Source organism: Helobdella robusta, assembly GCF_000326865.2.
Source record: "Helobdella robusta unplaced genomic scaffold HELROscaffold_27, whole genome shotgun sequence".
NCBI lineage: Eukaryota > Metazoa > Annelida > Clitellata > Rhynchobdellida > Glossiphoniidae > Helobdella > Helobdella robusta.
This window is the reverse complement of record NW_008704392.1, coordinates 489,958-504,942: the sequence shown is the minus strand read 5'-3', so window position 1 is coordinate 504,942 and position 14,985 is coordinate 489,958. Positions and strand designations below refer to the sequence as shown.

The window sequence follows — 14,985 nt, the reverse complement described above, 5'->3', positions numbered from 1 at the left end:
ATTCAATAAAGGCAGCAAAGTGAATTCGCTAATAAAGGTTTTCAATTGAATTGTTGAAGTTAACAAATCAATAAAATTAGCTGGTGGTTTAAACGCTACTACAACTACTGCCACTACTGCTACCACTACTACTACTGCCACTTCTACTGCTGCTACTGCCAGCACAAAAACTACTACTACTACCAATTATAATGCTTAGTATTCTAAAAACTTTCTTAGTAAGAATAAAAATTTAGTTTTGAAACGAAGTCTAACCTGGTTGATTGGAGTTTCCTGTTGGCATCCAAAAACCAGGTTGATGAATGTTGTGCACGAGTTCATTTTGAAGATGAGGGAGTGCAAAAGATGGTCTCACTTGTTGTTGCTGTAATACATTGAAATTCCTGTTAGAATATTGATCAGACATTATCAAATTTGAAATTAATACAAACTGGATAAAAATTATTATAAAAACAATTATTTCAAATAAAATGTTTGAAATAATTGAAATTAGAAATTCTTGCAGTTGAGCAGGCTCTTGATTTATAGATGTTGGTGGATAAAGTTTTTACTCCTCCAGTAATTATTATTATATAACAATAGTATTGTGTATAATTATTTTTATCTGCAGTCTATTTTCCACAATAAGAGCTATGGCAGTTCTATCCTAAACCAGATTCAAAGTCGTTCCAAAGGCCTTGCTTGGGAATACAGACTTCTCTAAAAATATACAAAACCAAATGTATCACTTTCAGAAATTGATTTTTAAAATTTTCAACACCACAATATATATATACCTGACACCTCATTTCACACATATTCACAATTTTATTAGGAAGCCTTATTAGTAACTGTTACGACTTAAGCTCTGGATGGATTGTAAACGTTTGAACGTTTTATTACAACCGTAACACATTGATTATGCCAATTAAAAAACCGTCTTTATTCAAATTTTTTCTTATCATTGTAAAATAATAAATTATAATACAATATATTATAGTGTTATAATATGATATACTATTTGTAGAATAACGATGGAAATGATATTTAAATTTACTATTTTTAAAATCATTGCACAAATATTATATTATAATATACTAATATTATGATGAATAATAATTAAAGTAATAAATGATATCATATTAATACTTTTTCTGTAATTCTAGTAATTTTGGTAAGTGTTAAATGATTGGCTGGTCAAGTTGATGGTCCACAATATGGACTGTTCCTATTGGTCACGTTTTACGACTAACTAATGATTTTATTGGACGAACGGTTTTGAATTTTATTAATTTTGTTTTTTTCAATTTTATTGTTAACAATTTTTTAATTAATTTTTAACACTTTAATAATTGTATTAGTCAAATTTTTTCGAAAATAAAAGTTTCGCATTGTCATTATTGTTCGTAATTTAGTTCTGGCTTCATTTTATTATATTGAAAAAATCAATTTAATTCTTTAGAATAATAAAAAAAACTTTTAATAGTGGGTTTCTTGCTCTCTCTTTCTCTCTCTCTCTCTCTCTCTCTCTCTCTCTCTCTCTAATATAATATTTAACACAAAATAGTTATGTGATGGACGGCCCGTGGTTATAAACGGTTTGAAAGTTGAACGCGAAACTTTCTTGTAATAAATTAATCTCATCTTATATTGGTGACCTGTTTTTTAGAGTTTTATCCTCTAAATACGCCTTTTACTTAATAATATTATGCTATAATAATACTATTAGAACTACTAGTGTTTGTGTGTGTGTGCGTGCGAGTGTGTGCGTATGTGTGCAGATTCTTCCGAATATATCAACTTACACAAAAATTGAATAAATTAAATGACTAAAATAACGTAGAAATGTCTTCTTCTTTATCGTGCCTTATCCTTTCGAGACATTGGCAACCATCGACCTCCACAAAACTCGAACTTTAACACTTTGTAGAAGTTGAAATGTGCTGATATTCAACAAGCGGCACAAGGACTTTACGAATGTTGTTCGTTGTTGACCGCGACCTCTTCTCCCTGCAATCTTTCCAGTAGTTGTTAGATTTGTAGAAATGTACAAAGGCATGAAACGTAAAACAACGAGAAGATGAAACTCGGAATTGTTGATAGAAACACCCTTTCCCCCACCAGCACACTACTCAGCTGGCTATTTGGTGGCCTAACTAACATCAGTTGGACTGTTGGAACTGCCAAATTTCCAATCTATGTTGCGAACGAACTCCAGTTTGGCTGACGATCAAATCAGAAATCAGACGTTGTTGATCAAGCATTTTTTTTATTAATGTTCTTTTGTCCTTTAAAAAATCAGAACCTGACAGGCGTAGAAACTGTTTTAACTTAACAGGACATAACAGAAATTAAATAAAGGGGTGAAAATGTTTAAGTATGAGTGGATGGAAAATTAAATAACGAATTAAAATAACGAATAATTAGAGTAATCGTCATAGGCAAAAGGATAGGCAAAATTAAACAAATGACAAATATTCATATCGCCAGGTTTCATTCAAGAATTATTTAGTTGAACCTTTCCCTTCACTGCGTACCTTATACAGATGGCATCATTGATGTTATTGTAGTAGTAGTGAAAGCAGCAGTAGCAAAGCGGTAGTAGCAACAGCACCATGTGTAGTAGTAGTACTAGAAATAGTCGTAGTAGTAGTTGTTGTAGTAGTTGTTGTAGTAGTAGTAGTAGTAGCTGTAGTAGTTGTTGTTGTAGTAGTAGCAGCAGCAGCAGTATTAGTAGTAGTAATCATGTGATTAGTAAGAAATGAACTGATAATTACAATACAATAACGGTAAATAACTGTTTCTTATGTTAAAAGAAGTAGCCACAGTAGCAGCAGTTGTAGTAGCAGCAGCGGTAGTGCTAGCAATGGAAGTACCTACTGGGTGTGGTAGTAATCACATTGTTAGTATAAAGTAACTTCAAAAATATATTATTTTAACGGTTCAGCACAAACATTCTTTTTAATAAATCCATCCAGTCTCTTTTTCTTGCAGTGTTATCTCTAGTACCTGATTAATGATGATGATGACGACGACGACGATGATGACGATGAAGAAGATGATGACGGTAATAATAATATTAATAATATAAACAATATAAATAATACTAATAACCAAACACTCAACAAAATGTCATTCAAACCCACGTGTCAAACAGTAACGGAGTTTACAACGTTACATGCATCCATCCGTTACATAATAACGGTATGTCATTCGGTGCTCATATGTATGTATGTGTGTGTGTGTGTCTATGTAAGTATGTATGTGTGTGTGTCTATTTATGTATGTGTGTATGTATGTAAGTGTGTGTGTGTGTATGTTTGTATGTAAGTTAAAACCAAAACATGACGAATGACACTGAACAGTCAAACATCAAGTAACAAATGGGATTAACACTTTGATTTGTCGTATGTATGTGTGTATGTATGTATGTGTGTGGGTATGTATGTGTGTGTATGTATGTGTGTGTGTGGGTATGTATGAATGTATGTGTGTGTTGGTGTTTATGTATGTGTGTGTATCTATGTGCATTTTATGTATCTGAGCATTTGTTTGCGTACCGTTATTATGCAACAATACAACGTAACTCTATTAATTCCCTTAGTGTTTGACAAGGCCTACCAACTCGATTGACATCTCGTTAGATGTTTGGCTATTAGTTTTATTTTCGTAGTGATTAATGTTTGTCATTCTGATTACTGTTTTGAATTGTTTATTGTTTAGTTGCTGCTGTTTTGTAGTATTGGTAGTAGTAGTAGTAGCAGCAGTAGCAGTAGTAGCAGTAAGAGTAGTAGTAGTAGAAGCGTTTGTATTTTTTGCGATTAATTGATTAATAAAATCAATAAATTTGCATAATAATTTCAGATTTCGCATAAAATATTTAAGACTTTTATGATTTCTAAAGTAAAATAAATTCATTTATTACAAAAAGTGTTAAAAAACTCGCAATATTGAATAAAACTAGGGAGTCAAAATCGTACCCTCTAATAAATTAATCACCCAACACCATATTGTTAACCGTTAATATTTTTACGATCCAATCACATCATACCAACCAAATTCAACCAACCAATCGCCTAACACTTTGGAATACTTTCCACCAATAAAATTAACCCTTTACATTCCATCCACCAATAAAACTCACGCTCAGAATACTTCCCACCAATAAAAAATCACTTTTACAAAACACTAGTAAAGGTTTTAAACTCTAGTATCACTAATAAAGGTATCAATTCAACAGTAAAGGGAACGGGTTTGTTGTAAAAATTTGAACTCGACGCGGATTATAAATTGACATTTTCAATCAGTTTGACTTGTAATAAATCCGTTATAGATTTACGATTGCAACGGCTCTACGTACTACGATTTTTATGACCCGCTTAATGACGTCACACTGAGTTCTAATGTGTGAAGTTTCTTAGGTATATAAGGAGAAGTGTTAAAATTCTATTCAATCAAACACCTTTCGAAATTTGTTTCCTTATTAATTTTTTCTCGCAATTGTAGATACACTATCAATTACTGTAGATACACTATCAATTATTGTCGATACACAATCAGATATTGTCGATACACTGTCAGTTTTAAGAAGCATTTCAACGATATCTTTGGGATTTTTCAAGAGATTTGAAAAGAAGCTGAAGAAATTGAAGAATTTGATTCAAATTAGATTGAATGAAACTTATCATTCAAGTTTTGAAATTCAATTAACACACGCACAAAAACATACATATCAGCACATACACACACACACAAATATACACATACGCACATATTTTATAATATAATAACATAATTTAGATTTAGATAGAGTCAAGAGTGAAAAACAGCAACTTCAATTGCGGCGAAGACTGGACTAGAGAAGATTCTTCATACTTTTATCAATTGATTTAATTAAAATATTAACAATTTTAATATTAAAAATTATTTCATTCATTATAATATTAATAATTTCATATTCAATAATGTCTAATCGAAATTTTTACCAACATTTCACTCCAGGTACAAATCCGCAGCAACCACAACATCCACAACCACAACATCCTCTGCAGCAGTTGGTGAGACCATCTTGTGCCTTCTCTCAAGGTCAGAATGGATCCTTCCACAGTTTTTATCCGCCAGCCTTTTGGATGTCAGCTGGAAACCCGAATCAACCAGGTTTGAATGCATGCCATGATTAATTTTTTAAATTATTTTCATCGGAATTGATTTTTAATATTATTACATTTAATTATTAGAGATAATCAATACACTTCCAGCAAGTTGTATTGATTGAACAGCAAGGTACCAATAAAAACTTTTATTAGTCAATTAGGACTATTGATTTGTCAAAGGTGTCAAATTCAGCACCTCGTTAGCACCTACTTTGGTTGAATTAATTAGAGGCAAATAGTTTATTGGGTAGATCCTTATTTGAGATAGTGGTGTGGGCCAATAAATGAGGTCACTCTAGAATCAATACATATTCACCTTGATGATTATTGCCTTCTTTGATATTCTCACTTTGAAGAAACAGTTTTTATTTAACGCTTAATATAAGTTGTTTTGTGGTTTATAAGGGTGAGATGTGATAGAAATTATTTGAAAATTTCAAAATTCTTGAATTCAAAAATAAATTTTTAACATGTTTTCATTCAATTTAGCAGGCTTCAGCAACTACCAACAACACCAACATCAGCAGCAGCTGCCACAACAACATCATCAACGTCATCAACAACAATACTGTCAGCAACAACATCAACAACAACAGCAACATCAACAAAGTTTCCTGGGGCTTTTACAACCCCCACAACAAACATCATCATCATCAGCAGCAGCAACAACAACAGCAACATCAACAAACTTGATAATTGACAACAACGTGAACAAAAACTTGCTGAGCAGTTGGCAGCAGCAGCAGTTGGAGGCGTGCTTCAACAACGACAACCACTACCCGAGCAAGCAACTTCGAAACGAACTTTCAACGAGACTGAACATCAGCCAGAACAAGCTGGAAATCTGGTTCCAGAACAGACGCGCCAAACAACGTCGCATGGAGCACACGAAGAAGAGACCCGGCAGGCCCTGTTTGGCCAACCCACCAAAAAATTGCAGTGGCTCTCCGATAAGGGATCACCCTGAACCCCCCTCACGTCATCAAGTGCACTCTCCACCTCTACCTCCACAACAACAACATCAAGATGATGATAGATCTCAATGTCGTAATCGTGTTGCTGGCAATAACGATGATGAAGCTCACCATAGTTTCAACAGTAGCGTGAACTCTAGAAACGAAAGTGTGACTACTGGAAGGGTTGGTGAGGGCAGTGGGGATAATAAAAATAATTTAACGGGCAATAGCAAAACCGTAAATAACAAGAAATCTACAAGAATCAACATCAACAACAGAAACAACTGTTGCAGCAACAACTGTAGCAACAACAACAACAATGACAACAACACTTTACAATCTGCAAGTACACAACAGTATCAACCAGAAACTTACAATATAGACCCAAGAACTCACATGCACAGCAATAGCAACACGTTAAATCGCAATAACATACTTCAATATAACAACAACAATCACCATAACATCAATAGCAACATCAACATCAACAACAACAACATGTTAAGTTACAACAACTACTACAACTTTTACAACAACTTAGACGACAGAGACTTTTTATTCAGCCATCGAGTTTTCAACCCACACGCTATACCATTCAATCCGTTCAACAGGGCTGGCTTCCAAAACAACATCTATCATAGTGACATCAACATCAACAACAACGACAGCAACAACAGCAGCAGCATTAGCAACAACAGCAACAACATTAGTAACATCAACAACGAAATTTGTAACACCGGCAACATTAACAATGATACTAACGGAGCAACTATTAACAACAACACTATCCAAATTAAACAAGAACCGCTAGATTATGACGACGACAACAACAATGACAACAGCATCAACAACAACAACAACAACAGCAACAACAACAGCAGCAACTTCAATTACAAAAACATCAGAAAAGAATTCGGCGAAAATGAAATCTGCCTATTAGTGGATAGCAAAGAAGACTCCACGGACGAAGAAATTGATGTTTTGAACGATGAAATAACAACAACAAAAACAACATCAGCAACGACATCAACTCCATGCCACTCGGTAAAAACAACACCGCACCGAAAACTCGATCAATCAAGTATTCGACCGAATATATTCGACAACAAAAACACCAACAACAACGACAACAGTTGCTTAGATAATAGCATGACATCAATGCAAAACAGCACATCTATAATGACGTCATCATCAATAGCCGCATCATCATCATCGTCACACAGAAACAACAACAACAGCATTAATAATGATTCAGGAATATATCTTTCATCATCATCATCATCATTAAAAACGTCATCAACGTCAACATCCGGCTGGGGCAAAAAACGTAAATACGCAGAGGATAACAACGATGAAAAGGAAACTTCCGCCATAGCCGAACCAAGGAAAAAATTAAATTTCAGCATCAGCAGCATACTAGGTGGTCTGTAGAGTGTAAAGATAGATATGAGTGAAACGAATCACATCATCAGCTTTTAAAATTTTTATCAAATTGTACATAAATACAAACATAAATACACACACACACACACACACACACAGAATTATATACATACATAATTCATTTGTATATCTCTAATTGTACAAAAATACAAACATACGTACATACATACACAAACAGAATTATATACATACATTATTCATTTGTATATCTCTAATTGTACAAAAATTGAAACATACGTACATACATACACAAACAGAATTATATACATACATTATTCATTTGTATATCTCTAATTGTACAAAAATTGAAACATACGTACATACATACACAAACAGAATTATATACATACATTATTCATTTGTATATATCTAATTGTACATAAATACAAACATACATACATATACACAAACATAATTTTCAACACACACACATACATATATATACATATATAATTAATTTGTATACATTTTTTAACTAACTTTGTATATAAATATACAATTTATCATTTTTTTAACTTATGAATTGTGTATAGAACGTTGTTTAGAAAATAAAATCAGAATTGTTTCAATTTATTCAGTTTCATGATTGTTCAGCATTACTTCTGTATGTAGAATAAATAAGTCAATCAATTAATCAATTAATAAATCAATTAATAAATCAATCAATCAATTAATCAATCAACCAATCAATTAATCAATTAATCAATCAATTAATTAATCAATCAATTAATCAATCAATTAATCAATCAAAATAATATTGAAATAATTATAAATTATAATAGATACATTTTAGAGAAGGAATAATAGAGAATAAAACAAATGAGTCAATCGTTTGTATAGTACTGTCGATACACAGTTGAGGTGTGAATATAATATTTCAAAAGTAAATATATAATGCAATAATATGAGGCATAACGAGGCACAAACACACACACGCACACACACGCATACACATAAGGCACAAATTTATTTATTAATAATACTGCAAATATAATAGCTAAAAGTATAAGATAAATGAATAAATAAATAATAAATATATATTATATACATATATATAATATATATATATATTTGTGTATATATATGAATGGATATATATATTATAAAATTAAAATACCAAACTGAAATATGTGTCGTCTTCAAACTTGAGTACAAATATAGAGCTTCAATAAACAAAGCCGATGTGTAATATACAAAGAAAGGAATACAAAAATGTATACATATATACAAACGCAAACATACATACGTACAAACACACACACATACAAAGATATACATACATACGTACAAACACGCACGCGCACATACAAAGATACACATACAAACACACATATACAAACACATACACATAGGTCGTTACATTAAAAAATGTTTTTTCACATAAATGAGTATAAAGATATAAAAAGATAAAGTTAAAATATGGGTAAAATCTTTAGTTAGGAACTTACGGATCTTAATTACACTAATTTAGAATTATCATCATCATCATAATACACGCCATCCTTATCACAATCCTTCCTTAGTATTTTTATCACTATATCAGTATAATCATTATATTCAAATCTTCATCATGGCTAGCTATATAATCTGAAACGAACACACACACGCACACACACACACACGCGCACACGAACTACTCAAGTTTCGCTTTTAACAGACAGACGACTGCAGGTACTGTTAATGGTATAAGTACTAGCGCTAGTATTATTACCACTGCTGTTGTTGTTATTGCTAACATTACTATTCCCACGGTTTTTTTTCATAATTTTCTGAAAGCTCTTCCTCAGTTTATCACTCCTGGTGCCAGCTGCAGCAGCTCTCTCGCATCCACACGTGCGCAGGTCCTCGCTTAGTGACGTGGGAAAGGCAATTAGGGAATTCTCCGACGACGATTTGGGCAAATTAGGCAGAAGATTTCTTCTGTTGTGGGGGCTGAAGTTGTTACTGGGATCGAAGTTGCTGTTGGGACTGGGGTCGAAGTTGTTACTGGGACCGAAGTTCTTGTTGGGACTGGGGCCGAAGTTGTTTCTGGGCCCAAAATTATTATTGCTATTAGGATCGAATTGGTTGCTGTTGTCTGCGCTCATCTGCAGCGAGAAGGAAGATGGCAGCATGGCGGTTTTGAAGAGGTGGCTGGATAATGGCGGTGGATGAGACGGAAGTGGAATCTGCGTGGGAATAATAATAATGAATAATAATAATAACAATGATCGTAGTAAGAATGGTGAAGACGATCTTTGAATGATTTTTTTGATGAATTAAAACCAGCGAATGATATGCGACATAGTTTTTGTTCTGACTCATGTAGCAAGTATGTTCATGCTATGTTGTTCATACTATGTTCGACTAATAAAAAGTATGAATGAATGAATGAGAGAGTGAACAAATGAATCATTAGCAGACACACACACACCACACGCACGCACACACATACACACGCACGCACGCACACACACACAAACACACACTCGAATGATAGATATCCTTGATGTTAACATTTTAACAAAGAAACAAACAAATAAAATCATTTAATAAAACCAAAAAACAAAATGGCGTCCAAAATAATAATGACGCTCACATTAACTCGAGTATTCACTAATCCTAATCTATCAACGGATTTGCCTCGAGAGCCTATGGGCGGAGACTTGAATGACGGACAATCCGGGCTAAAACTTGGTTTTTCAAAGGGTTGGGGAGGATATAAATAGACACTGGATTTTCCCGCCAATTTCAATTTTAACTGCTGGAAGGACGGTCTATTTTTCGGTTGTGGCAGCCAACATTTATGAATGACATCAAACAAATCTGACGGACAAAGAGCTGGCTTGCTCAAACGACCCCCTTGAAATACAAAACGAATTATCAACTCTGGCGACAAACCGATGTAGGGCTTTTCGCCCTCACTGAAAACTTCCCACATGACCACACCAGCTGACCAGACGTCTGATTTTGAGGAATAGTTACAGCCGTCTAGAACTTCCAGACTGCTTCTCTTGACGTTGACTGATTCTGATGTGTCACCTACGTAACTGTCGTCTACTACTTTTCTTGCTTTTGTGAAGTTGATCAGTTTGACGGTTGCTTTGTTGCTGCTGTGTCTGCTGTTTGGCGGCGGTTCACACATCACAAAACTTTTGGCGGAGAGATTTCGGATGATGATGAATTTTTGTGATTCCAAGTAGGCCATTGCTGAAGTTATCTGTGAGTTTGTTTGCGAAGAAAAAATATGTTCCCTATGTGCAAACAAAATTTGAAATAATCTATGTTGCAATGAAAAAATGACAGCGTACAAAATTATGAATGGCTAACTAAAATTTACTTCTTGATTCTAATTTTAAAAGTCTACAAAAACCACATCTCGAAGTTTAAAAAAACGAAAAAAAAATTGAAAAAAGCAGTCTTCCTACCTGAAAACAGATAGAAAAGAGATTGCAAACATTCTGATCAACATCATTATTCCACAAGGCCTCTTTCAAATTTCTACAAGAAAACAACTCAGTAACTATGAACATTGGCTTGAGTTTGAAACTAACGCCAAGCAATTTGAGAACATTTGCATGGTCTAGCCCAGCCATAACATTGGCCTGATCAACAAAATCGTCATCATCCTCTCTCAAATGGTAATCATTTTTCGCAAACGCCCCACTCACCATCACAGCCACAAAATTCGACTGAGAAGAATTAGGTGGCAAGTTAAAATTAGAACGAGGTGTGAAGTTGGTGAGTTTTCCAATGCAGGTGACTGTCCTGGCCAATTTGTCTCTAATCAAGACATCTTCAGTTAGGAAAATATTTTGCCTGGGTAGTTCTAACGCGGCATCGTAGTCTATGCCGGCAGTTTCGGGGAAGTGAGCGTATTTTAAAGGACGCCTCAACCTTGTAGCCAATATGGATTTGTTATGTTTGAAGTACTCTACCAGGTCACATAGGTACAAAAATGAATAGGTATGATTTTCAATGCAAAAATCTCCAAATGAATTCTCTACAATTGTGTAGTGTAAGACTGAATGTTCAACACTAGAGAGAACTGATAGCATAAAAACGTTTGAATGTTCATCTTCATCGTCGTCATCTACACTTAGCAAAGGTTTGTAAACTATGAAACAGCCATTTTGATTGGAAGATTCTAGAAATAAAGATGCCTGGTGAGGTGATAGCGGTATGGGGTACCACCATGGCTCCTTCGTCTGGTCTTTGTGTCTAGATAGATATCTGTCTGGAATGAAAAGTGGACTTCCATCTTTATCATAGACTAGTGAGATGTTACAAAATGATTTCATCAAATCAGTTTCCTCAGTTGCTTTATCTTCCGGAGATGCAACAATTGTTGATTTCGAACTTGCAGTTTTTGAATCGCGTTCCTTATTGAGCAATGAAGTTATTGTCACATCACTATTTCTGTCCTCCTCACCTGTGTTTATTGTATCCCCAGAACTATTTCCAGAGCTGTTGTTGGGATTTTGTGAACTGGAATTAAGACTAAATGAGTTGAGCTTGATTGGAGGTATACATATCGATAAATCTTTCTCAAACTCGATTAAAAGATAACTTTTAGGCAATACTTTCATATCATCTGAAGAATTTTTATCCAAAAAAGTCTCAGAATATAAATTCGGTCTGGGGTCTAGGTAGGCGTGAGGTGAGGTGCAATTTAGACTTTCATCAATTTGCTTGATGTATTCATAATGTGAATCACTGTACAACCCCTCAGTTAGTTCAGCATCTGAAAATGTTTCTACTTTTTTGTTGTTACAGTTGCCTTGTTTCAGTAGAACTTCTCTTGATAACTCAGATGAAAAATCCAAATTTTTATCCACGCCTCCAAAACTATGCTTCTTCACTGACGTCTTCCTCAACTGCTTTTGTGAGTTATAATTATCTCTATCTAGGAATAATTCATCGTCAGTTGATGTGACGGTTTGGTTTTTAATGATGCTTGCCTCTACTACATTTTTACTCGTCTCCAAAAAAGTGCTGTCATCAGTTGCACCCTGATTGTGAAGAATTTCACTTCTGGGTACCACTTTTTCTTTGGAGTAAGAAGAATTGAAAGGGAATCTTTCCAATTCATAATTCGCATGACTTTGACTGTTGTTCCTGTTAGCACTGCTGCACAATTCAGACATACTGCATATACTAACATTGTAATTCAACTCATTTTCTTCATCATTATTACCGTCATGTCCACTGGAATCTTCATCATTTTTGAATTCTTTACTCTTACACCAAATTTCATCACTGAGATTACTACTGTCATAAGTAGGCTTAATATTTTCATCATGCTTTTGCTTAACTGCAGAAATTGTGGTTGTTGTTGTTGTTGTTAAGTTCTTATCATCTTGTTGTCGTTGATGGTGTAGTTGCAGTTGTTGCTGTTGTTGTTGCTGTTGGAACAGTTGTTGTTCTTGCTGCTGTAGTTGGGACAGTTGTTGCCAGGACACTGGTTGGCAGGACTGTTGTTGTGGCGTCTGCTGCTGCTGCTGAAGCTCGTTTTGCTGCTGCTGTTGTGGTGACAGTGAAAAAGTTGCTGCCACCGGATGATGATGATAAGGAGGAAGAATCAGGTCATCAGGTATCTTGCTATATTTTGTCAATTTCAACTTGTTACCGTCAGCAGGGTATAAACCAGCGTTGTCATGTCTGTCTGAAAATTTGAAGTATTTGTAAGATATGTTTTGAGCCAGGTGTGGCAGATTTTTAGGTTTCGGAGGAACTGGGGGTGGTTTTAGACCCCGAATTTGAGTTTTTCCATCTGCTTTTTGATTAGTTTCAGTTAATTTTATGCTATCATCTTGTTTGTGCGGACTGTTGTTGTTGCTATTTATTGCTATGGTTGTTGTTGTAGTTGGGTTTTCTGTAGAATGCTGTAAAGGATTGGTTCTGTGTAAATGTTTGATTAATTCTCTTTCAAATATGTAGCACGTTTGAAATGGTTTCAACTTGTGTTTTGTATCAAGTTGACTGGTAAAAATCATTCTACCGAAATCAATTTTCCTGACTACGATATCCTCATTTAATTCTACGACTTCTCTACTGCTGGATGACTTAGATGAGGATTTCAGTTTAGAATTACAACACTTCGGTAAGTTTTGTGGCCTGGTATAATTAGAAATATATTTACTAGCTAGTGTAAAGCCTATAGTTTTTTTAGAACTGTTGGTTAGGTCAAGTTCCTTTGGATATTCAAATGTTTCGTTTATACCGTCTTCTTTTGAATTATCTAAAGTATCTGAAGAGTTTACAAATTTCCTCTTGTTGTTAATCATCTTACTCACTTCTTCCCCAGTCACATCTGTCGAACTATTGTCCGTTTCAATCAGGTTGTCATTCATTTCACGTTTAACTTCACTTTCATACAAATTATAAATTGGTTTATAGTAATAAGCTAGAACCTCAAGAAAACTTTGAAAAACTTTGTCACTTTTTTGCTCGAGTTTGTCCAGAAATAGACTAGCCTGATAATCTAGACTAGGGTTTGTGCATGTAGTAACCTCTAAAAAATCATGTTTGTGTGTTTCATCTATGTTCATGGCCTGAACAATACTAAAAACGTCTAATTCTTTCACTAATAATGTTCGACACGTTCTTAAAAATCTCCTGTCTCTATCATTCAGCAGCAGGTTGCTGCCACTTTCACTGCAGTTCATTTTTTTATTGAAAAATGGCATTTTGCAGTTTTTGTTTCACTGGGTAAATATTTAATAAAAAGATAATAAAATTGTAGATAAAACAATATATTAAAATACCAATAAATAATCAATTAATTAATTTTACATAAAAAAATTAAATTGAAAATTATTAAAAAGTGTGAAAATAAAAGCAAAAATAATTCTAACTGACACAGCTGAGGGCAGAAATTAGTGGCAGGACAGGTAGACAATTTTTTTAAATTTTCACTAAAAAACAGGCAAATTTAAAATACTTGAAAACGCAAAAAAAAATTTATTTATTTTAAAACGTATCTAAAAATAGAATGGCGAATTACTGAAAAAACTTGATTTAAAATCGGAAAAAAGTTGATTCGTAAAATATTAAAAGTGAAATCCATAATTAAAAAACCCAGCAAAGACATTTAATCAATTTTTGCATTCTATGTTTGATACAAACATTTGTAATGTTGTATATATATATATATATATATATACATGTGCATGTTTATACATAATTTGTATATGAGTATGTATGTAATTTGTATATAAGTATGTATGTAACTGTATATTTGTGTATATATATATATATATATATATATATATAGTTTTTAAATATATAATGCATAAGTATGTAAAGATATAGATATGTACATTGTTAAAGTAATATGTGTAGATTAAGATATAGATAGATATCCAATTCATGGAATAACGACAGGGAAAGGATGTCGCTTGAAAATTGGCAGCTGATTGCGAACTGTACTGGGATGTCAAAAAGAAGTTGATAAATGGAGCCAGCTCGAATGA

At 33.8% G+C, this 14,985-nt stretch overlaps 2 protein-coding genes across 2 annotated transcripts; one reads left to right on the top strand and one right to left on the bottom strand.

The window, feature by feature from the left end:
- Positions 1–5,854: 5,854 nt before the first annotated feature.
- HELRODRAFT_127918 (hypothetical protein) lies at positions 5,855–6,085 on the top strand (the record flags this gene model as incomplete). The annotated part of the gene is made up of 1 exon (XM_009020201.1): positions 5,855–6,085. A coding segment is annotated over one exon (231 nt), but the record flags the coding sequence as incomplete, so codon positions are not given.
- A 3,970-nt stretch (positions 6,086–10,055) lies between these two features.
- On the bottom strand, positions 10,056–11,298 carry HELRODRAFT_112224 (hypothetical protein; the record flags this gene model as incomplete). The annotated part of the gene is made up of 3 exons (XM_009020200.1): positions 10,939–11,298; positions 10,654–10,730; positions 10,056–10,623 (listed from the first exon to the last, which is right to left on the bottom strand). The coding sequence occupies exons 1-3, from the start codon at positions 11,182–11,184 to the stop codon at positions 10,056–10,058; spliced, it is 891 nt and encodes a 296-aa protein (XP_009018448.1). The 5' UTR covers positions 11,185–11,298.
- Between the last annotated feature and the right edge of the window lie 3,687 nt (positions 11,299–14,985).